The 24687-nt window shown below is 51.7% G+C and overlaps 1 protein-coding gene across 2 annotated transcripts in view; it reads right to left on the reverse strand.

Annotated features, from left to right (window-relative positions):
* Positions 1-89: 89 nt before the first annotated feature.
* Positions 90-24687, reverse strand: part of tinagl1 (tubulointerstitial nephritis antigen-like 1) — a 33206-nt gene continuing 8608 nt past the window's right edge. The window contains exons 1-12 of one of the 2 annotated variants that reach the window (XM_076016199.1): positions 23273-23427; positions 20566-20882; positions 18888-18954; positions 14741-14833; positions 14531-14645; positions 11856-11982; positions 11559-11709; positions 9815-10001; positions 8782-8827; positions 7764-7887; positions 3691-3736; positions 90-2899 (exon numbers count right to left, since the gene is read on the reverse strand). In XM_076016199.1, the coding sequence (XP_075872314.1) occupies positions 2732-2899; positions 3691-3736; positions 7764-7887; positions 8782-8827; positions 9815-10001; positions 11559-11709; positions 11856-11982; positions 14531-14645; positions 14741-14833; positions 18888-18954; positions 20566-20875 (1434 nt within the window). In that variant the 5' untranslated portion in view covers positions 20876-20882; positions 23273-23427 and the 3' untranslated portion in view covers positions 90-2731. Of the gene's footprint in view, positions 2900-3690; positions 3737-7763; positions 7888-8781; positions 8828-9814; positions 10002-11558; positions 11710-11855; positions 11983-14530; positions 14646-14740; positions 14834-18887; positions 18955-20565; positions 20883-23272; positions 23428-24687 lie in introns of those variants that run through there. The other variant, XM_076016200.1, reaches the window with a different exon arrangement.

The following is a 24687-nucleotide window of genomic DNA, read 5'->3' on the forward strand; positions in this document are numbered from 1 at the left end:
AGCCCCCCTCCCTCGCTAAAGTCGGCGTGTTGCGTGACCATGCGGCGCACCGTGAGGCTCCAGTTTCCCCCAAAACAAGAACTAGGGGCTTCATCAGGAAAGACTTTATTGTGGCGTACAGGTGAAGGACATGGAACGGCAGATTTAGTGCACAGGATATACGAAGGCCGAGCGATAATACGACACTGGAAAACTCAGGGGAAAAAAGAGAAAAAAAAACGACAAAGAGGAAGAATAAAAAGTATATAATTTACACATCTCGTCATAAATAAAAGTTCAAACATAAGTGATATGGAGTTGGAGCTCATTTCACATAAAATACACAACTTGAGTGGGTGGGTCAGGTGGGTGGGTGTCTGCTGCAGCTCCGGGGGGGAGGAGGAGGCTGTTTGTCTGTTTTGGCAGAAGCTCTGTGATGAAGTGGATGTGATTGGTCCCATCTAAGCTAAAAAAAAAAAAAAAAAAGGCAGTTCTGTTTTTATTCATATTACAGAGACGAGGCGCTATTAGTGAACATTTCCTCAAAGAAACAACAACACAACTACAGCAAATGATGTTTTTTTTTTTTTCTTTTTGCCCCCTGCACCCCTGCCCCCCCCCCCACTCCTCCCCAGCTAACTTTGAGCTAAAAATGAAACAAAAGAGGTGAACATCTTGTAATAACATGTTGCTACTCGGCGGAAACACCGTCAATCCAGCTTTGGTCAGATCCCAAGGAGAGGCGGGGGGGAGGAAAAACACGACAACTTCCCCTCCCTGCGTGGAAAAACATCACTTTTCTCCTCCCTCTCGCACACGTTGGCAAAAGCCGCTTTCAAGGGCAAATCTCGACATATGAAAGGAATCCGAGGGCAATTACAGGTTTGGCCGTGGGAAGACACAACACGGCGACTTCCACCCAAACAAGTGCGAGAAGTTTTCTTGTCCTCGTCGCAACAATCCAGCTTCCTCGCTATCCTCCGCGTCATCGGCTGGCCTTGTGCAGTGGTTCCATGAAGAACTCGAGAGCCGACTTTTCCCTCCGCGGCCCCTCCAGACATCCCTCTCTCTCTCTCTCTGTCTCTCTCTCACTCGCTCGCTCTCTCTCTCTCTCTGTCTCTGTCTCTCTCTCACCCGCTCTCTCTCTCTCTCTGCTTTCATGTCGGCCCACCGAGCGGCAGCGGCGGCTGCGATTCAGGGGGGCCGCCTCACAAGAGATCACAAGACATCGACGGCATAAAAGCTGTTTTAGAAGTTACACTTGAAGCGCGAGAGAAGAATCCACCTGGAGGTTGGTTGGTAGGTAATAATTTTTTTTTTTTTTAAAGGGGCCGCCCTTCCACATGAAAAAGAGGCGTGGAATCCCCCAAAATAAATAGAGGAGGTGAGAGTTTATGGAGCAACTTGTCACGGTACGATCGAACCCTTGGAGATTTTTGCAGTTTTTATTTAAAACAGAAAAAAAAAAAACCCAACCAACTGCAGACAGCAGGTGCAGCGGGTGTTTATTTAGCAACCATGGAACACGGAGTGCTACAGCGCACACTAGCAGGTGCTGCAGACGCAGCCACAAGGCTGTTTTCCTCTCTCGTTTCTACTTTATTGACGCGAGGAAAGTGAAACCCTTCCGCTCGTTGCCACTTCTGATCTGACGCTGACTGCTCGAGCTGAAGGATGAACTTCCTGGTAAATGAATGACAGCGAACACTGGAACTTCCGCCGTGTCCCCCGTGGAGGCCACGGGTTCAGAAAAGCTAGCGCCGGGCAGACAAGCGGCTGAGTGAAGCGCAGCGCATTTTACAGACTTGCAGAAAAAGTAGCATTTTTGGCTAAAACTGTAACATCGTAGAAAGACGGCGACGACACAAACATTTGGGTGGTCACACAAGGCATCTGCAATCTGCATCTGGAATTTATATATAAATGTATATATTTAAAAAAAAAAAAAAAAGAAACATCCTTTAGATGCAGAAAAAGAAATCATAGCGGAATTGCTTTTCGTAAATAATTGCAATCTCGCGCTCTATCCCGAAGCTCCGCCCACCGGCTTCCTTCGCTCCTCCTCTAGGAATGTATGAGAAACTCGCTGCAGCCGCTGTGTGAGCGGGCAGGTAAAGGTCAGCGGGGTCAACCTACGATTCGATATTGCGTTACTTCAGCCGGCTGCGTCTCCTTGTTGGACAGGTGGGCGGAGCCTGGCGTCCGATAATCTGCCTCTCAGATTTCCCTCCGACGATCCCGGTGAAACTGAGCCGGTCGCTGGATTACACGTTCAAAGGGGAAAAATAAGAAGCGCAGGGGTTGAGTGACGGGACTGAGCTCCGCCTTCCTGTCGCCGCATCGCACGTTTTCACCAGAGACTAAGATGAGGATTCTGAGAACCGTGGAGTTTTTTTTCTTTCTTTCTTTCTTTCTTTTTGGATGAGCAGGTACCTGAGGTGTGTAGACTGTAAAAGCAACGTGGGGGGAGGAGCTTCAGCTGTGGTTTTGTGTTTTGGAGGCTACGAGTGTTGACGTAGAGGAACAGCAGGGTGGGTGGGGGAGGGGCTGAGCACTGGGAAGAAGGTATTCAGACACCCACCACAGCAAAGTATAGGAGGAGACGCTTTCATCCAGGACCTCTGTGGTCTGTAGGTGTGCCAAAGTTCTGAGACTCGACCTGCCGACGGTGGCAGCTAAAAAAAAACAAAAAAAAAAACACTGCGTCTCGCTGGGTTGCCGTTGCTGCTGTTGTTTTTTTGTTTTTTTGTCTCTAGATGTGTCGGCGGCGATGGTGGTGGTGATGGCTGTGCATGTCCTCCATGGTGATCCTGCCCCACACGCCGATCACAAACGTTTCGATTTCGCACTCGTTGTCGCCGCGAGCGATGCGGAAGAAGCCGTCCTCGCCCCAGTTCTTCCCCCAGGAGTTGGCGGCGATCTGCAGAGGAGGGGGTGTGGTAGGGTGAGGAGGGGGTGAGGTAGGGTGAGGAGGGGGGGTGGTAGGGTGAGGAGGGGGTGAGGTAGGGTCGTGCAGAGGAAACAGGAAGTCAGTGAGTATCAAATGCCGCTTTCCCACTGAAGTTAGCGGGTCAACGTGTGCCGACCCGCTAACGATAGGAATTTGGAAATTTGGAAAAATCAGAATCAGTGTTCTTTCTTGTTGGGCTTGAGATTTGAGAAGCTCGCAAATTCTCACTGTCTTGCCAGTGCTGCAAAATGCTGGATGAATCTACTGACCTTTGTCAGGTACTTTGCTTCCCTGACTTGTGACTCGTCACGTAAATTAGCGCGTTGACGCGGGTCTGGCTTTCCCACTGCAAGCCGATCGCGGCCGAGCCGATTAAAGCTGATTTTAACCCAGGTCGCTTGCCAGGTTGTGCACTGGTTGACGCTTGTTAGCGGGTTTAAATGTTTTTTTTTTTTTGGGCCAGTGGAAAAGGGGCTAAAGATTATTCAATAAAGCTGAAAGAAAGGCAAATCTGTTTCATTGGATTGGATTTTCAGATTAAAAGTCCCCTATTATGCAAAATTCCCTTTTCTACCAACAGTGGGTATCTCTAGCCTGTCAGCACACCTCCTTGTGACGTCACAAAGGGCACCCACCCCTCTCAGGGCTGAGTGGCTGTAACCAGCACCCCGGGGGTTGAGACTTCCTTGTTTTAAGTCCCTTTCCAAACAACATGGGAAGCAAAAAAAAACAGACTTTGCGGTTCAATTGAAGAAACATACCCAGTATTTTTTCAAAGTCCCGTCCACGTTTCTCTCCTCTCCCCATCTGAAAAGGAAAAATAATGAATGACAGTGATTAAAAAAAACCAACAGGTCTGACCCAGAGGGCGGAACAACTTCCTGAAAACTTTGCCTGCCGCTGCTGCTATTTTGACATGTGGGACTCTTTGCCAACAACATGTCAGATGTGTAAACAATTCCAAGGAATGTTTCCACCCCTGAAGGCAGTTGGCGTCTCATATACAGCATATGTATTTATATATACGAGTGCATACGATGAAGCAAAATAGGAAGAAGTTCATCTTGTTCGCAGCATCCGGCTATTTCTCTTTCAGGCTATTTCTGTGTGGACGAGGCCTGGCTGCATCGCTCCTGTTCCAGGAACAAGGACTTCCCCAGTTTCCTCCGACATTTTTTTTGTTGTGTTGTGTTTTTGTTTTGGCCGGGCTCGACGCAGGAAGGAGAAGATCACAACGCCTCGAGCCCGGTGGGCGAGGACCCCAAACACCCGCGGGTGGAAAACACGCAAACGCACATCACTAAACTGGATTTGACAGTCTCCCATTTTCGACCGAGTGCCAGCTCAGGAAACCCTGGACCAGGTTCAAACAATCCCATCGTGTTTTTTGCTCTTTGGCCTCAAGTCTCCCTGCCAAGTATTTTAGACGCTGGAGCCTTTTTTCCCTGCTCATCGTGAGCAAAAACACCCTCCCGAAGCCAATTCCCATCCTGTTTTCGTTCCGCAGAGCCTTTTTTGTTCCCGAGAGACTCCCAGAGTTACCCACTGGGCTTGTTATCTTTTTTGGAGGCTGAGGAATGCTGAGAAATAAAAAGGGTTGGTCCTGGACCAGGCCAGTGTGAGAGTAGTGGCAGCGGTCCGATGGTGCCAGTGAAGGACTTTATCTAAAAGTTTCCCTGAGTGGAATCCAACATGACAGCCTGCAGCTGCACACGCGACAAAAAAGGCAGCATTGTCCGACTGAAGAGACAAATAAAGACTTTTAGAGCCGAAAGGACGAGCGGCTCCAGTGTTTGCATCTTATTTATTTCCTGCACCAGGAAACCAAAATGCTTCCGGATCAGATCAGAATTTAAAAGTTAGCATCAACCAATTTCACAAGCTTTTTTCTCTGCGCATATCATGGCTCATGATGATTGGCCGATGCCAAGTGTAGCTTCAGCTTCTGCCCATGGTAAATGGACTGCACTTTTATAGTGCTTTCCAGCACCTTGGCGGTACCCCAAAGTGCTTTACAATGGCCTCCCCTTCACCCAGTCACTCACCAGTGGGTGGCTGCTGCCATGCAGGGTGCTGTCAGACCCACTGGGAGCAATTTAGGCTTCAGTGTCTCGCTCAAGGACACTTCAAACAAGTGAACAGTTGGAGTCGGGATTTCAACCGCCAACCCTTCCATCATCAATTTGCAGCCCGCTCTAACAGCTGAGCCACAGGTGCCCACAACATGCTGGAAGAAAAAAAAAACCTGCTACACCACCGGTAGTTTAAAAACCATCGTCTACTTTTCCTGCCCTGTGACTGCCAATTGAATCCCCTCCAAAAATCCACACATCACACCTGCACAGGCATGTGTGCATCAGTGTGTGTGTGTGTGTGTGTGTGTGTGTGTGTGTGTGTGTGGGACGCCACATGCCTTCACACCTGCACACACTCACTCGCTCGCTCGGACCACCGCCGACCTCCCGTCAGTCCTCCAATCAAGTGGGTCCGCTCACCGGTGGACGGGGATGAGCAGAGCGCCGTGCCCGCCTGGCCCCGCCCCTCCACCCCTCCCCCACCCACCCACCGGTCCCGACGCCCCTTCAGCCAACCCCTGACCCCTTCTCTGCGAGGACTGATCCTCTCTCTGTCCGGTGCGGTGGGGATCAGCAGCACCAGACAATACCCTTTCCACCACACTGGACCTCAATGGACTACCCCAAACTTTCCCAGGCGCCGGGCTTAAAGGGACGCATCGCTCTAGGATTTGGGCTGTGCAAACACGCTAATGCCTCCGGCTGGCAGGTCGGTTGGTCCGAAACGCCGTGCCCGCACCAACTGTCCATCCATCTATCCATCCATCCATCCATTTTTTTTGGGGTCTCAGCTGCACCTAAAGGTGTTGACGCTGGCGAGCAGCATCAGTGGAGCCGCCACAGAGTAGAAGACACACAGCAAATAGAGTGTGAAAAAAATACCCAATTTCAATTAGACTGATTAGGGGAATGGAATTTGGAATCTGGGCTCTGCTTGAGGTGTGGATGGCGTGAAGATGCACCGTTTAAAGGGCCCACGTCTGGTGAAAATCACTTCCTCACGACAACAATCTGAGTCTCCATCCAGTCAGTCAGCTCCTCAGGAACGACCTCACCTCTTCCACTCTTCACAGTGTGAGCAAATGGCAGCGTGAGGTGAGTGACCACGTCCTAAGCTCGGCGGGAAAGGTCCAACAAAGGTTTGGTTTTTGACAGGAGGCTATAAACAGAGGGCTCAATACAACACGGTACGCGGCAATCTAGGGATAATTAACCACGTGAGGGAACTTCACCGCAGTCCTGGATGAAGACTGAAACACAGGCAGGATGCCTTTAAATGTGATTTTGTTTTGGTTGACTGCAGGTGTGTCAGTGTCTCGCGGGGTTAGAAAGTTGTTGTTTTTTTTGTCTCAGTGCTGAGGTGAAGACTCATAAAACACACATTCCTCCATTACAGAGTGGCTGCTGCCTTCTGTAATTTGGAAAGTGAGACTGGTGAGGGGCTAACGTGTAATTCCAGCAGCGCGTGTGCACGCACACACACACACACCTGAGAACTAGCTGGGTGAGACAGCAGCCCCATGAAGTATTTACAAGTCAGAGGAACTTCCTTTGACTTGTTTTTTTCTGCCTTTCTTTCTTTCTTTCTTTCTTTCTTTCTTTCTTTCTTTCTTTCTTTCCTTCCGCCCTCTGGCTGCTCCTCCCATTGGTCGGCCCGTCCCAACGACGGCCGTGTGGGTGACGGCGAACCCCAGACAACAGCAAGGCAAGCAGAGAGACTTTGGAGGCGCCACAAAGGCAGGATGAGTGCAGGCAGGGAGTGGGCGGGGCCGGGAAGGTGATCCAGGTGTGTCGGCCGTCTGCCCGCCTGCATGCTTGTGGCAGACGCCGGTGGTGGTGGGGAGGAGGAAGGAAGGGGGAAGGGGTGCAGGGGAGGAGGAGTGTGTGTGTGTGTGTGGGGGGGGGGGCAGGGGGAGGAGTGGGGAGGAGGAGCGGGAGAGGAGGAGCAGGGGAGGAGGAGTGGGGGGGGCAGGGGGAGGAGTGGGGAGGAGGAGCGGGAGAGGAGGAGCGGGGAGGAGGAGTGGGGAGGAGGAGCGGGGGAGGAGCAGGGAAGGAGGAGTGGGAGAGGAGGAGCGGGAGAGGAGGAGCAGGGGAGGAGGAGTGGGGAGGAGGAGCGGGGGAGGAGCAGGGAAGGAGGAGTGGGAGAGGAGGAGCGGGAGAGGAGGAGCAGGGGAGGAGGAGTGGGGGAGGAGGAGCAGGGTAGGAGGAGCGGGAGAGGAGGAGTAGGGGAGGAGGAGTGGGAGCCTGGAGTGTCTGGAAGGACGCCACCTGATGGCAACAGGCAGCACACTCAGGTGGAGCTCTGGATTTTAACGTCCCCATCAGGACCTGGTGATTCACCGCCAGCAAACAGGCCGCCGCCCTCTTTGGTCTTTTTATGCTCCTCTGAAATATTGAAGTCAACTTGTAGAACCTACAACTAGAATCTCACAAGCTCACGGTGAGTTGCGCTGGAAAAAAACCAAAAAAAAAAACAAAACTGTGACGTCCTTCCACGCTGGTTTTTAATCTTTTTTTTTCCAGAGCTCTTGCTGGCTCCGCCCCCTGCTCGCTTATCTGCAGAGTGTGTTTGCGAACCTGGCAGGGGTTTGAGGTCAAACGACGACCTGTTGTCAAGAGTGCCCGAGTCAAAACACAAGCGCAAACAGACAAAACCCTTTTCAGGTGCTGCTCCAGGAGGAAGAGGAGGAGGAGGAAGAGGAGGAGGAAGAGGAGGAGGAGGAAGTGCAGTCGGCAGTGGCGGCCGGTCACTGACTCACCCGGTGATCCTGACCGAGTGCGTGCCGTGCTTGCGGTACTGCGGCGGCTTGGTGAAGCTCACGTCAGTGTGCTTGTAGATCCCCGACTTGTAGACAAAGAAGTCCTCGTGCACCTCCATGATGGCTGCAGGAGGAAGCAAGCGGAGGGAGTGAGTCAGCGGATGTCGGGTGCGCGCATGCACAGACACACACACACACACACACACACACACACACACACACACACACACACACACACACGCACAGGAACCGCAATGTGAAAAACTCCCCTCTGTGTCGGTTAAAGGGAAACAAATCTCAATCAAAGAGTGATTAATAGAGACACACACACCATGCAGACAGCCCGTGTGTGTGTGTGTGTGTGTGTGTGTGTGTGTGTGTGTGTGTGTGTGTGTGTGTGTGAACTCATTTTTAAGTCTCCTATTCCAGTTCAGTGGAGATAACTGGACTGCTGAGAAATTCCCTCTTTTGGAGGCCTTTGTGGACTACCCCATTTACACACACACACACACACACACACACACACTACGCACTGTCGTTGCGTAGGACTTGTCATAATGCCAGCAAGTGTTCTTGCGTTGTCAAACAATGGAACAACAGGTTGGCACAGGCTCATAGAGAATGTTACACACACACACACAGACACACACGCACACGCACACGCACACGCACACGCACACGCACACTACACGTGACTCCTCTGTTCAAGTGTACTTGTCAGTGTGCCAGATGGGCAGCAGACAGTGAGGCAGTTTTCCTGCAGGAGCTTTGAGCTCAGCAGCGCTGACACCAAGGCCCATCACCGCTGACCGGGTCACCAGGGTCAGAGTTCAAAGCAGGGCCAAAGCCATTAACTGTGACACAGGGAAACCCGAGCTGGGGCTCTTTAAAGTGCATTTTGTCCAGATTTATGCGTCACTGTTGGACGTTTGGTGGAGAAAAAAAGACGGGGGGGGGGGGGGGGGGGGGAACGCGAAGGTGCCAAAAAAAAAGGGATTATTGACAAGGTGGAGCTCACCTTGAACGGGGCCGTTGTCCATGATCTCCTTCATGATCTCCTTGTCCTGGGAGGAAGAGAGTGAGAGAGAGAGAGGGGGGGGGGGGGACAGGAATAAGAGTCAGAAATAGACATTAAGGTCATTACGCGTCAGTGAGACGGTAATGATGGAAAACAACCCTGCAGGTTAAAAGTGGGATAACCAGATTGAGGGATGGCGGCGGTGACCTGCTATTATGGCCTGATGCTGCTGTTATTGACTTCACGGCCCATCGGGAGACGGAGACAAACAGACTGCAGTGATTTCTCAGAGGCATTAGCCATCGTTCGCTATCGAGCGAGCGTCGGCAGCAGTGCGGCAGGAGACGCAGCAAGTGGCAAGCAGAGACCCTGAAGTCTCCAGCTTTGACTGCCAAGGAGGAGCTAAACTCTTTCTATTATCTAGTTTCTCGTATTCTATTCTATGTCCTAATATATTTTCACCAGTAATCTGCGGCGTACCGGTGTCAGGAGGTGGGGTGACTGGGTTTCACGGAAGGCTGTAAACAGAGGGCTAAATACACTGTAGAACTCAGTGCGATGTGATGAAGCAGGTCGCAGGCCGCTCTCGTATCGACCCGTCCTGCTTAACGCAGTAGTGTAACAACATGAGCAGGCTGCACATTTTCATTTACCCGAGTAACCTGATCCAAAAATCAAATTCCAAGCAGATTCAGAATCTCCGGGGGAATAAAAAGAAACTCAAAGAGTTTAAGAGTGCAGAGTGTAACTCGTTCGCTGCCTTGCCGCTGACTCACAGCACACCCTGATGAAACGGGACGCAGACGCGGCGAGTAACCAGCTTCTTTTCTGCCTCACGAATCTCACGCAAAACAGGAGGTTTGAATTCCTGCCTTCCTCAACTGTAATCCTGCATTCTCAGGATCGATCCCGGCGGACCGGAGCGCAACAACAAACACGTGAGGCGGATTACAGGCTCCCCTGCAGCACTACAAAGTCCCAGCGGGCACAAGAAGCGGATGGGGAGGGGGTTCAGGTTCCGGCGGGCACCTACGTTGGAGGAGAGCCTGTAGGGCGGCGTGGACTGGTAGATGTCGTTCTGGTAGTTGTGCGTGTTGGGGCAGCGCTGCGTGGCCTGCCTCTTGCCCCGGCCCACCGAGCGGCTCTGCATCATGCAGCGGCCCACCTCGGCCGGAGGCTGCTGCGGCGGCTGGTACGGGTAGCAGTCGTCCGTCACCACCCTGAGGACGGCAGCGACAAAAAAAACAAAAAACATTCAGTTAGCCACGAAAATAACAGAAACGCCCTGCAAGCAGAAGCTCTCAGGGTTCGGACCAGGCCTTAAAAATAATCACAATCAGAATCTTTATTAATCCCGAGGGAAGTTTTGTTTGTCACTGTGCTCCATTCAACCCTCAAGACTGTATGGAGTGCAAATAAAACAGAAGCATGCAAAAAATAAAAAAGGAAAAGAAAGGAAGAAGAGAAAAGGCTCTGTACACGGCTATAGACATGGTGCACCATCAGTCGACTGTCAATGGGAGGAGGAGGTGAGGCGGAAAGGTAGAAGAGAGGAGGAGAGGCAGGAGGGCAGCTTGGCTTCAAAAGGAACAGAAGGAGGAGGGAAGTGGAGGAGAGGAAGGGCTGAAAAAGACAGAAGAGGGAAGTGGTGTGAGGGAGGAGAAGAGGAGGTCGGACATGGTTTGAGAGAAGAGGAAACAGAGTAGAAGGAAGAGAGGAGAGGAACGGTTGGGTGGGATAATGGGAGGGGAAAGGGGAGAAAAGTGAGAAGAGGAGGGAGGCGAGGAGAGGGAAAAGAGGGTGATGATTAGAGGTGAGGAGGGAGGAGACAGAGGGAGAAGTAGAGGAAGCGTAGAAAACGACGAGAGGAGGGGGAGGGAAGTGAGAAGGGGAGGTTGAGAGGAGAGGAAGGGCAACAGGTGGGAGAGGAGGGAGGATAGAGAGAGAGGAGAGGAGGGAGGATAGAGAGAGAGGAGAGGAGGGGGATAGAGAGAGAGGAGAGGAGGGGGATAGAGAGAGAGGAGAGGAGGGAGGATAGAGAGAGAGGAGGAGCAGAGCGAGGATAGAGAGAGAGGAGAGGAGGGAGGATAGAGAGAGAGAGGAGAGGAGGGAGGACAGAGAGAGAGAGAATAGAGAGGAGAGGAGGGAGGATAGAGAGAGGAGAGGAGGGAGGAGAGGACAGAGACAGAGAGGAGAGGAGGGAGGAGAGAGAGAGAGGAGAGGAGGGGGGAGAGAGGCAGAGAGAGGAGAGGAGGGGGAGGGAAGTGAGAAGGGGAGGTTGAGCGGAGAGGAAGGGCAACAGATGGGAGAGGAGAGAGGATAGAGAGAGAGGAGAGGAGGGAGGATAGAGAGAGAGGAGAGGAGGGAGGATAGAGAGAGAGGAGGAGCAGAGCGAGGATAGAGAGAGAGGAGAGGAGGGAGGACAGAGAGAGAGAGAATAGAGAGGAGAGGAGGGAGGATAGAGAGAGAGAGGAGAGGAGGGAGGATAGAGAGAGAGGAGGAGCAGAGCGAGGATAGAGAGAGAGGAGAGGAGGGAGGACAGAGAGAGAGAGAATAGAGAGGAGAGGAGGGAGGATAGAGAGAGAGAGGAGAGGAGGGAGGATAGAGAGAGAGGAGGAGCGGAGCGAGGATAGAGAGAGAGAGGAGAGGAGGGAGGACAGAGAGAGAGAGAATAGAGAGGAGAGGAGGGAGGATAGAGAGAGGAGAGGAGGCAGGAGAGAGAGAGGAGGGGAGGGGGAGAGAGAGAGAGAGAGGAGGGAGGAGAGGCAGTTCTTCACCCTCTGCGGCGCAGGAACCACCAGGCTCCGTCCACCCGGCCGCCCGCGCAGCCGCCCTGGTTGCGGGTGTCGCACGATATGAGGTTCTGGGGCGACAGCTGAGGGGTCATGTGACCCATCGACTGGATGGAGATTCTGTCAGATGCCACGGCTGAAGGAGGAGAGAGAGAGAGAGAGAGGAAAAAGGATTCACCAAGAGGTTAAATTTCAAGGATTTTTCAGGAGGTGTGGGACCAGATGAAGGGGCGGGGCAGATGAAGGGGCGGGGCCAGATAGACAGAGGGCCTGGAGGTGCACCTGCGGTGGAGAAGGCCCAGGAGGCGGCGCAGTTGCCCTGGTCCAGCGGCTCGTGGATCTTCCCGGGCCACTTCTCAGCTGAGTTGAAGGACAGAGGCAGCTGCGCCTTGTTTGGATCCATGTTCATCTGGATCAACAGACAGATTGAAACATTAATAAATGATTAAATCCAATTATACGCGAGTGACTGTTGCAGGGCAGCAATAATGAGGTCAAGAGGGTTTGATGATGATTACATCCTGCCAGAGAAAAGACGTATTGTGGACACGTAATTATTTCTCGGTCCAAAAAATTATTCTCATTAATTAGAAAGACAGAGTGGCGGGGGGGGGGGGGGGGGGTGTAATACGTTGTTTTCATGTGGTCTTGCAGATTAATTGTTTGGTCACGACACTCCGGCTCCAATTAAAATAGCTGCGCTCGCACCGGCTGGCCTCCGATTGGACGGCTTGACGTCACCGCCGGGTTAGATCATTCTGCTGATAAGCCCCTCCCCCCTCCCAGAATAAAGGCGCCATTCTCCGGCGATTAGCAGCATTTGAGGCGCCGTCAATCAGCGGCGTGACGGACAGGAGAAGCTTTTCACTTCATCGTCGCCACTTTGCAGGGGAGTAAAATCAACCGCGTCGTTTTAAAGGCCCCATAATCGTCCACATTCTGCCTTTGTTTGGGTTGATTATCCCAAAAACACTCTGTGAAGACAGAGAAGACAGAGAGTAGCCCTCTGTTTGCAGCATCGGGCTTAAAACTGACGCTTGGTCTGACCTTCCAGGCAAAAACAGGGCGGGGCCAGAGGGCCGGGCCAACACAGACTGACTGTCTGAAAAGAGGGAGGAGCCAAGGCGTGGCTGCGACTGTGCGGTCACCGCCCTTTGTGATGTCACAGTGGGAACTTTCAGCAGCGCAGCAGTAAAATAAGGCAATGAAATAAAGGCCGAGGCGTTTCTCATTCCTGGGAAATATTTCCAGACAGTTTCAGAAAACACACAAATCACCGCAACACACGTCTGGTTTTTCGCGCTTCAAAGAGACACAAAGACCACAATTTAAAAAAATAATGACATGCTGTTGCATAATATGAGACCTTTCATTTGTGCCGGCATGTTGAGTTTTTTTTTTTTGGTTTTTTTTTACAGCGACAAATCCAAATTTGGCGCTGAAGGAAGGCAAAAAATTCCGCACATATTCTCCTCTGCTGGCGTGCGCTGGAGGTCGGATGCTCTCCGTATCTCCCGCCGACCCAGCTGACCCTCGCCACATTCCTCCGATTAATAGTTTAGCCATTCCGCAGCTCAAATGGCCACCTGACTCACGGCTTAGGAATGCACTGCCGCCGGCCAAAGGTCAGAGGGTCGAGGTCCGAGCGCAACACACCTGCAGCGCACGCTTACTGTAAGAGTTGCAACATCAGAGGAGGGACGGAGGGAAAGAGGGAGGGGGATGAGAATCCATGCATGAATCCTCAGAGGAGGAGGAGGGAGAAGAAGAGGAAGAGGAAGAAGAGGAGGAGGAGGAGGAGGAGGAGGAGGAAAATGAAGAAGTTGAGAAGGAGGAGGAAGTGGAAGAGGAGGGGGAGCGGAGTGGGAGAGGAGAATGTGAAGGAGGAAGAGATGGAAGCAGAGGAGGAAGTGGAAGAGGAAGAGGGCAGACTGAGTGAACAGCCATGGTCCAGGTCCTGGCACAGGTGGGGACCTGCAGGAACCAGGAGGCTTCACTGGGAGGAATTTCCTTTATTCTTATTTTGTGGAAGCCGTTGTGGAATGCAGGAGGAGAATGAGGAAGGAAAGGAGGATGAAGAGGAGGAGGAGGAGGAGGGTGGGTGCGTTGGAGGTGCAGCAGGAGGGGGTCGTCCCGTCTTGTCAGGGCAGCCAGCATCTCCGCCACCATGTTTTGTTTCCGTCTTATGTAACACGTCTGGGCAGAATGTAAACAAGCAGCGGACGCCACCATGCAGTGGGTCCGACCAGCGCCGCCTTGTCGGAAGACCTGCACAACGTGTGTATCTGTTGAGCCTCTGCACAACAGAGGTCACACTAAATAAATCACAGTTTTTTCCCCTTTTGGTGTCTTTGCAATTGGAAATGTGAGAAGTTGGATAAAGAGAAAGATGACTTTTTTTTTTTTTTTTTTTACTTTGGCTGGTGGACGACTGCTGTTTAATGTGATTAATGAAATAGAATGTTTCCTGCTTGCTGCAGTCCACTGATGTGGGATTTTTCTACACATACACTATATATATGTATATATTTATATATTTAGGCCTTCTTTAGAAAAACGAACCCAGAATTGAAATTTGGTTTCACTTTTAGCTCATACGAAAGCAGTTCTTTCAATTGAAATGTTTTGAGTTCTTTCAATTGAAATGTTTTGAGTTCTTTCAATTGAAATGTTTTGAGGCGCTCGTTATTCTTGCTTGGATTTCTCGGAGAACTTTTGGCGGGATTTCTTGAATTGAACCGGACCCCACCTCCGCCGTGTCACAGAGCTCAAGGTTTGAGGAGGGAACGTGGAGAGGTGACACCCGAGGGCCACATGTCACACGGGACCCCGAGGATCCTTTGAGCGGAAAGTCGCAGCCCCTTGTCAACGTTTCACGGAGAGGCCAAAGGTCAAAAACAGAAGCCCTGGCAGGACGCGCCGGCGCCACCGTTGCCCCTCCCCCACTGAGCTGTCACCTGCATCTCGTTCATGTTCATGATGGTCCTGGAGGGTCTCTGGGTGCCCAGCCGGTAGCGGATCCCCTCGTCCAGGGTCATCCCGTACAGCTGGCTGTAGTTGGCCGCCGCCCACCTGCGGGAGCAGCAGACACGTTCTCACAAACATCCCATCAAGTGTGTGCGTGCGTTTGTCGCCTGGTGTTTGTTATTCTTGGTTGTCGTAGTTACCCGTAGTTTCCCCGGTTGACGGCGTGGATAAGATCGGACTCCATCAGACAGGCGTTCTGCTCGCACTCCCAGCGCCCCGTGGCCCCGCATGTGCTGCGAGAGGAAGGAACGGAGTAGACGGCAGAGAGATGAAGAGATACGTTTTGGATGTTTGGGTGTTTTTTTAAATGTATTTATTTGTCTTTTTTTTTTTTTTTTTTTTTTTTTCAAGGCTGCTGTTGTGGGAACGAAAGTTCATTTTCCAGATTTTGTTGGGATAAAAATCAAAAAATAGAAAAGCAGCGTCATACCAGCAAAACAATAATAGTAAAAAGAAGTTCAGGGAAAGAACGCTGGCGAGTGGAAATAGAACAAATGAGGACTGAGAACGCAGGGGCAGACTGGGTCAAAGGAAAACCTTGGGCCTTTTAAGGCAGAGGGCCGAGGATCCGTTTTTAGTCAGAGGGCGGAGAAACCAAGTCTGGAGGGAGACGGACAGCGACGAGGGAGGAGGATGCCGGAGATGACCAGCCGGTTTTCCTCCAGGATGTTCAGAAATCTTCCAGGGTGCACGTGAGGTGACTATAAAGGCACAATTCACCCAAAACTGAACGTTCTCCCATTAACTGCCTCTGATTTTGCTGACGGAGGAGGCCTGGGCAACGTCCTCTGGGGTCCGCTGGCAGACATTTGTGCATGTTGTCAAACATGACAAAACAAATACATACTTCTCACGTGTCGGTCAAATAGCGCCATGTCTTCAGCCTAAACTTCCACTGTAGCCTCCTGGAAAGGTAGCTAGCTAGCTCTTGTTCGTAGCGAGCAGGAAGAGGCCAGAGATATTAGCTGCAAACTGTTAGCTAAAAAAAACTGCAACTGTTCTAAGAGAAGCTGCGTCCTGGAGAGCAGCACAGAGGCAAGAATTCTTTCCTTCCTTCGTGGACCTCCTGGGGAGTTCTAGATGTCACCTGAGCCTTCAGTTTAATTTCACGCAGAGTTTTCTAGAACTTTCTCAGTGGACGCTAAACATGTAGCCAGCGCTGTCATGAAGGGCCCTCTCTGGTTCGTCTCGACCCCTGCAGAACCAGGAGGAATGATGCCAGTTCGGCGGTGGGGTTGGGGTGGGTGGGGGGATTGGGGGGGGGGGGGGGCTTCAGGCTAAGCTACGCTAATGGATGTGAATGTTGCTGCGCAAGAACGTGAAGAACAGACTGCCAACCATGACATCCAATTGTGACGCCGGTTTAAGACGGAATTCTGACTCCGGTGCTGTGACTCCACTTGTGTTTTAATGCACACACACATTTATTTAGCCTCCACACACTGAAGCATCCATGAGGGCCATATTTCACATTCCTCGTCATGCTGCTTATCGCTGAAGTCACCGCTCCGAGACTGAACACATACAGAGAGAGAGAGAGAGAGACACACACACACACACACACACACACACACACACACACCTGCGAGTCGGCGTCAGCGGCCGCATTGTCTCGCCGCTGATGTGTGACCAGATACGTTGGGAACAAGAGGTTTGTTTTGCGCCTTTTGGCAACCGGGGAAGCGACACCTTAACAAAGTCTGGCAACAGGCGGCTGGCGGCCGCCCAATCAGAGCCGAGGTGCTGCCAAACGGGAGCGACGGAGGAAGAGACGGCTGTGAACTCGCCAACCCTCGCGTGAGGCGAGCGGAGCGGCGCTGCGCCGCGCTTCACGTCGTTGCGGTCGGGGTTTTTTTTTTTTTTTTATGTTTTGTTTTGTTGTTGCTTTTGTTTGAGCGCCAACAGCTGGACGGCCGCCACAAGTATCGCGGCTCATCTTCACACACACACACGTGCACACACTCACACATAGTAAACCAAGAGCTCGGCGTGCTGCGTCATGTTGTAACTGCAACAAAGGACGTAGCCGCGGCTCCCTCTGATCTCTGCCAGTGTGTCGGCTATCACAGTTTTCCTCTCTGCTTCTCCTCCTGCCACCTCCTCCTGCCACCTCCTGCTGCTGCTGCTGCTGCTGCTGCTGCTGCTGCTGCTGCTGCTGCTGCTTTTCTCCGCACAATGGAACCAAAATGTTCCCATGAATCAGAATTTCACACACAACAGTGAGCAGGAACGAGACACCACAATCCAGGTACAGACAAAACAACATTTTTTCTTTTGTTTTCTCAGACCTCTGCTGTGTTTGTGGCAGGAATGCAGTGAAAAACAAGAAGTACATTATAGAAGCGCAGCATAATACCAAATAATAATGAATTTAAAAAAAAAATCTCCCAGCCACTCAGCATTACAACAGCTGAGGGACGTCCGGGCCAGTTTGCACTGAGTCACAGGAAGAAAGATAAAGCTCTGATTGACTCCAACGCTGATATTTGACAGCCTGACTTCCTGTTTCGCCGGCGTGCAGACGTGGAGGAGGTCAGATAAGAAGAAGACGCTGCCGCGGCCGCTGCCCCTGCTGTGGCGGCGGCGTCGAGGAGGAATCTGTCAGAGCAGGAAGTTCATCTCCTCCTCCCCGCCGCTCCAGGAGACTCCGGCATTTGGGGAGGATGCACGTTTAGGAAATGAACAAGTGGAGGCAACGCGAGGAGGAAGTGGGAGTGCGGCCGGCTCTCCGCACCTCCCGGTGCTCTGCCTCTTAATGAGCTCGTGCTAAAGCGCCCCTTTGGCAACTTGGCCAAAAAAAACACTGGAGGCTATTTTTTACCCAGAAAGCCAACGTTTGCTTCACCTCGCGGTGCCTATCAGCTCCCCATCGTCTGCCAGAAAACCTCCATCAGAAGAAAGCAGCCTGGACGCTCTGACGCTGCTGCTGCTGCTGCTGTCAGACAGACAGACAGACAGACAGACAGACAGACAGGCGGGCAGGCAGGCAGGCAGGCAGGCAGACAGACAGGCAGACAGACAGACAGACAGGCGGGCAGGCAGGCAGGCAGGCAGACAGACAGGCAGACAGACAGGCAGGCAGACAGGCAGACAGACAGACAGACAGGCAGGCGTTCGGGGTGTGGAGGCCAGATGAGGTCAGCAGGGTTTGGCACGTGCACGCGGGGTTTTCTGAGGAAATAGCGCAGGTGTGACAAATCCCCCCCCCCTCCCCTCGCTCCATTGACATGCAAGGCTCCAAACGTCTGCCTTCCTGCTCCAGGACTTTCTGTTTCATCTTGATGAAAGAGTCTCTCCTGGGAGTCGCAGCCAATCACATCTTCTGTCTTTGAAAGGTGTTTTTTTTTTGGGGGGGGGGGTGTTGAGGAGTTGTTTGTGAGACTTTTTGAGTCTGAAATTGGATTTTACTACAAAGAAAATGTGAGTTGATACCCAAGACCTCGTATTCAACCACTTTCATAACTTTATTTTTCATCCCAAACAGCCTGGTGGCCTTAACTATTATTATTACCTGACCGATTCTCCAGAGTTCAACGAAATAGACCCCCTGTTAAAGCCGATGCTCTACACGCTGGATGCAGGGACTTTGTGACATCACAAAGGGCTTGTGTTGCTGCAGGACAGAGATGACTTTTAAATGATGAAGTGAAAGATAGAAGCACCAGCGAGCTGAGTCACTATTTCATATTGTTAGTATTTACAGTTTACATTACATTACAAGTTTTGTACTTAATTTGGCTAAATTGACACAAAATGGAAAGAAAGAAATCAACTTTTTCCATGTCCAGAGATCTTTCTTGACCTTCTTGTCCAAGCCGTGAGACAGGACGGCTGGAGGTCTGGATTTTGTGCCACTAAATTGACGCAAACTAAATGGTCACGGAATCTTTTTCCCGTGCAAACCACAACAATGCTAACAGCATATGTGAGCACATCCGTCTCGCTTTTTCCAGCCACAGCCACAGTGGAACACAGGTGTCACTGACATCACTAACAATCGCTCAGGAAGGGACAGGAAGTGGCCACAATGCAACGACTGAGGAGAATAGAAAAGCTCAATAGTTCCTGCACAAACCCTCAAGGTTGAACCGATCACTTGTGTTTGTTTATTCAACATGTGGTCCGGTCCGGTCCGGTCTTGGCCGTATCACCGTGAGGAACGTGGGGAATGTGGATGAGACGAGGTCGCACCGTGCACGTGACGCAAACGCAGGGAAATCTGTTTGTTTTTTTAACCGGAAGCTTCTCGAAGGGTGGCGAAACAGGAAGGGAGGAGGGCCGACGTACCATAAATTGCAGTTCTCCTTGTACGTCTGTCCAGTGAAGAACTGGTTTCCGTTCCTTTCACAGATTCCTGAACGGAGACAAAAAGTTGGAGAGCAAATTAAAAGACGAGCATCACTCAGCTCCACCTCCACCTGCTCCTCCTCCACTAGCGGCTCGGGTTTGGCGTGTTTGGCTTTGTGTGTGTGTGTGTGTGTGTGTGTGTGGGGAGGAGGGTTGTAAGCAGCTCCGGGTCGCCCGCTAATCCACTGCAGGAATGCGGCTTTAGCTGCTTTCCTGCCGTCCCAGGATTCCCGTGCACATGCGGCGCTGACGCAAGCGGCCTTGCAGCTCATTTGTTGGAAAAACCAGCAAACAAACAAAGAAACGCCCCCAAAAAAGATGAAATTGAATACATAATAAAAATAATAAGGCCAGCATTTGCACAGATTTGGACTGGAATCTGAAGCCTAATAAAGTGGAAGACTGTGAAGGCGCCATCGTCCCCGTGACGGCGAGTACAGTTGAGCGGCTGATTGACTGTTGGGAAGGAAGGGGGAAAAAGCTCCCAGTGAGAATCTCTGATGGAATTCAGGGGCATTGAGGGCCGGTGAGGTTGGTTTATGGTGCGAGGAAGCCGCGTCGAGAGGCCCGCCGCTGATTTACGAGCCTCAGACTCAACAACAGGCGACACTTTCACACGCTTTATCACGGCTCGGCGCCGCACAGCTAACACAAAAAAATGAGGGGTTTTATTTTGGAGGAATTTGTGTGAGAGGGAATCCTGTGAAAAGTCTTCCAGGGTTTTCATGCCAGAGCTGCAGGGAGGGACGGGCGAGGATGGATCGACTAGTGATGCCTGGGCTGCAGCAGCCCCTGCCCGTGTGTGTGTGTGTGTGTGTGTGTGTGTGTGTGTGTGTGTGTGTGTGTGTGTGTGTCCATTGAGTGACCCTCCCCACTCTGCCCCTCCCGTGTCCAGCGCTTGTTATCTTTCTCTTTCTCTCTCTCTCTCTCTCTCTCTCTCCCTCCACATTGCCCACATTCCTTCCCTCGACCTCCGTTCATCCCTCCATCCACCTCAGCACGGCCGCTCTCTCGCTCTCTCTCTCTCTCGCTCTCCCTCTCTCTTTCTTTCTCTCCCCTCCGTCCCAGTTAATAAGAGCTCCGCTGTTTTTCTCTGCTGCTACCGCCGCTCTGTTCTCAGGTGTGGGCCGCCGCCGCCGCCACCGCCAGCTAACCAGCAGCAGGTCCAGGCCTGAGGGGGCGGAGTCACTGGCACACAAAGCTGGACGGGATTATTGGGTAAATCTGACTTTATGGAACAACTGGTGGGACTGGAGAGAAGAAAATAACACCCTGCTGACATTGAGTCGTACGTGTTTTACTCTTTACATGCTGACAGTAGCGCTCTTAAAAGTACAGATATAAAAATCAGGAATCAAGCTAAATTCTACACACTGGACCTTTAATGTGACAACCACACACACACACACACACACACACACACACACACACACACACACACACACTTAAATCTTTTTGTGTCTGGCTCTGCTCTAGGTTTCTTCCTGTAGGAGAGTTCTGAAGGCTTTCAGTTGTTTTTTCTCCTGATTGTGCAAAGTGCTTCCAGACACCTTTGGTTGTGATTTGGTCCTGCACCCTATGAGAGTTTAAAGATCATTTGATTGATTGATATATTTACCGATGAAAGGCCTTTCGATGCCCAGGCAGTGGCCCCAGAAGTCGGGGCAGCAGTCGGAGACGGTGCGGTTGCAGAAGAGGTCGCAGTAGCAGATGGTGTCCAGGTAGGGCACCGTGCACAGGTCGTCCCTGCCGGGGCAGCAGCCGCCCCGCCGCTGGCAGTACGAGCCAAACGGGTCCCTGATGCCGCCCACGTGGAGCGGGCCGGCCAGCTCCCTCTTCGTCCTGCGGGGGGACAGGATTCGGTCGGCGGCGCTCTCCTCGGCCAGCAGGGGCAGCAGCAGCGCCGCCGTCAACAGGAGGAGCTTCATGGTGAATCTGGAGAAGAAGACAGGAAGTGGACAGGAAGTGGACAGGAAGTGGTCGTCAGACGGAGGGGAGGCTCTGGCCTGGCTTTGGCCCCCGGAGAAGCTTCACACTTGACGGGAGGAGAGGTCAAGAGGTCGTGCAAGTGAGCGGTGTAATTGGGGTATGACTGCTGCTGGCAACACAGTGCGCCACTGTGCAGCAGCTCACACACACACACACACACACACACACACACACACACACACACACACACACACACACACTCACACACACCAAGATACGTTTAAACGGAGCTGGTGGAAAAATACACAATCAAAATAGAAACGCACGTGATCGCCGGAGAGCCGCTCGGCTCTGTTTTGTGTTTTTATTTTCCAGCTCGTCTGCAGCAGAAGAAGCCCGACAGGGAAGGACGGCAGGCAGGAGCCGCACACAGCGGGCGCAACTCCTGAGTCCAAGAGATCTGTGCTGATTTGGCGGTGGATTGCGTGTAAATCCGACTCCACGACGTCACGCAACTCAGCATCTATCACGCTGGAGTCTGAGATCAGCGTGTTGTCTGGAGGAAGTGACATCACTTCCTGCTGTCATCTGTCAGAGCTCATCTGCCACACCTCAGGAAACTGTCTGCAGCAACACAACCCCCCATCCACACTCAGTGGAGAGACACCTGGATTTATAATACACTATTAATAACTATTAAACAGATTATTGATACTGCTTTAAACATTTAATGACATTTAATTTTTTTTTTCCATCTGCCCAGCTTTGCAAAAATCAATTTTGAGAATGAAGAATCAGAGGCTTTTTTTCCTTTGGCCTGCTGGTGCTCGGGTCACTGGTGGGCTGAGTGTGTGTGTGTGTGTGTGTGTGTGTGTGTGTGTGAGCAGACAAAGACGAGGGCTTGGCCCGCTGCTTACATAAATAGCATCATTAATTACCCAATCAGATCTCGCAGCACAATGGACACTCTGCACATAAAGCCAGGGGCCTCCGGAAGAGATGTGTGCTGCGCTGTTTTCTGCATGACTGTGCCTTTAGTGGGAACGCTCGCACGCACACACACACACACGCACACACACACACACGCACACACACACGCACACACGCACGTGCACACGCATAAGCATATGGTGGCAGGGGCACGAGCAGGTCTCCTTCTTCCTTCCACTGAAGTGGAAACAGCAGCCGAACCGGGGAGCCGCCGGTCAACTGACTGCATCCCGCAGGTTCGTAATTGGTGACGGTTCTCGTTTTCCTTATGCTCAAACTAAATTTAAGACTTGAGAGAAACATCGTCATTTAGATCATTTGGAATTAAATATAGTCGAGCGAACACAAGATGAGATGAGGCGTCCAAAAAAAAAAAACGTGCAAGCACTTTAAAAACAAATCTCCTTGCAGTCTTGAAGTTAAACGACACAAAAGAGCATCACCAGAGCTGCCATATGTCACTGCAGTGCTGCAGACAGCTGCACACACACACACACACACACACACACACGCACTTGCAGCAGAGCAGATGTATGTGCAATATCTCACTTTCTCGTTTCAACTTAATTCCAAAAATAAAGCTGCATTTTTTTTTAATTATTATTATTATTATTTCTGGGTGCAGAAAGTGTTTCAGAGACTCACTGGGCTGCGGCTGAGGAGTCAAATGTGGCCTTGAAAAATGTTGCTTTCTTTTGATTAAAAAAAAACAAAAAACAAAAAGAAAGACCCTTAGTAAAAAAAAAATGTTTTTGAGCAGCTTCAAACACAGCGGACGGTGGAATTTTAAATGGTTACAACATGTCTAATAACTGATGGAGACCAAGTGACTCGTCCTTGGATGGCGGCTGAAGCTGCTGAACTTTGGTTCCATGCACAGCAAAACAACGAAGATAATTCAGATAATTCATTCTGAATTAAACAACAAAAAAAAACTCCCCTGCGTCACACAGCCTTGAGCAGTCACACGTCTGAGGGGAGTGGGGGGGGGGGGGGCAGAAAGAGCCCAAAGAGAACAATCTGGAAATCTTACAGGTGTGTGAGGAGGCAGCCGCTATCTGATGGGAGAGCCGCCTCGCTTCCCTGCGAGCCGCGGCCGAACCCGATAACCTCGCCGCACTTTGACTCCCATCACAGACACCGCCGCTCGAACCCGCAACCCTCTGGCTGAGGGTCCGGTCGCCCCGGTGGGAGAATGTGCAGAAGTTACTGAGCGATCTCCAGGGTGAGAGAGAGAGAGAGAGAGAGAGAGAGAGAGAGAGAGAGAGAGGGAGAGAGCAGGGAGCAGGGCGAGGGAGCGGCGACGCTCTGCCTGCACCTGCCAGCCGGTGGAATGAAGAGGGGGGGGGAGGAGGAGGAGGAGGAGGAGGAGGAAAGAAAGGAAAAGAAAAGAAAAGCGGTTTTACCTCAAGCGGTGCGGAGAGAAATCCTGGAGCTGCTTTCTTGCTTTTTCTGTCTTTCTTTCTTTCTTGTTGTAATCCGACAGGAAAGGGCCGAGTGGCGCCGGTGCTCCGGACAGGAAGTGGAGAAAGCTGCTCCTCACTCTGTCCCCCCCGTCAGCCTCTCACCCCTTTATAGCAGGCCTGACCCTGACCACTCCCCCCCAGCGCACTCCTCCAGCCCCCTCCCTCCCTCCCTGGCTCTCTCTCTCTCTCTCGCTCGCTCTCTCTCTCACACACACACACACACACACACACACACACACACACACACACTCTGCTCTCCTTGTAACTGCTCAAGGTTTGCAGTCACTTCTCGCCTTCTTTCTCTCACCCACATCAGGAGCTTTTCTCCCTCTCTCTCTTTCCCTCTGCAATCTGTTGCACTCTCTCTCTCTCTCTCTCTCTCTCCCTCTCTCTCTGTCTCCCTGCAGGGGTCAAATGTGCTCGTCCTTCTTGCGCACGGCGCCTGCAGTCACACCATCTAGTGGTCAGAAGGTCCCTCCAGGCAGGAGAAGACCTCCCAGCCACTGCTCTCCTTGGGGTCTCAGCAGGTGTTTTAGGGAGGGAGGGTCTCTCTCTCTCTCTCTCTCTCTCTCTCTCTCTCTCTGTCAGTGACGGGGGGTCACTCACTGACTTGGTCAAAGGGTATTACATCCCTTTGTGACATCATAATGCTAATGGAAAAGGTTTGCTGTTCACAGAAACGGTCTAGAGTTAATAAAACCAGCCAGTCCAGCATCGTGGACTAATGACTGGAAATCTTCATATAAAAAACAATTTTAGGATAAACAATCAGCTGCACCCACACAAGCACTGCGTTGTTGTTTTTCTTTGTTTCTTTTGTCCTGAAGAGGCATGCGGGGGGGGCTCTCCTGGTGGTCCCGACAACACACAGCTGCCTGGGAGACCCCCATGCACGTGGCAGCCGATCAATAAGGTGCGGAATGAAGCAGCAGCAGGTGGAGGCGTCCCTCCCAGGAACCTCCAGGACAGCAGGGGGCCACCACCCCAGAGGCAGGAACTAATCAGACATTGATTTAGGGACACAGCACTGAGGTCCCATTTCCCAGACAGCCATGAAGCAGCCTCACACCAGAAGATTTAGCCCTGTGTTTACAGCCTGTGTTTAGGTCTGCAGGGGAACGAAAACAAGGTGGGCTCAGAGGGGGCGGATGGGAGCCAACAACAACAACAACGGACCTGCGGGAGGTATCAGAGCCCCTTATGACGTCACAAAGGTCTGGCTTTCAAAAATGACCATTTTTAGAGCCTAATTATATGGAAAGTGGAAAACGCAGAAGAAAGGAAGGTAGAACTTTTTTCATATTGTTAAAAAAAAAAAAAAAAAAACCTCGGTAAATAAATGAACTGTAAACTAT

The sequence above is a fragment of the Nelusetta ayraudi genome, unplaced genomic scaffold (assembly GCF_046127955.1).
Source record: "Nelusetta ayraudi isolate G7.1 ecotype Tasmania unplaced genomic scaffold, CSIRO-AGI_Nayr_v1 ptg000219l, whole genome shotgun sequence".
In the NCBI taxonomy this organism is placed as follows: Eukaryota; Metazoa; Chordata; class Actinopteri; order Tetraodontiformes; family Monacanthidae; genus Nelusetta; species Nelusetta ayraudi.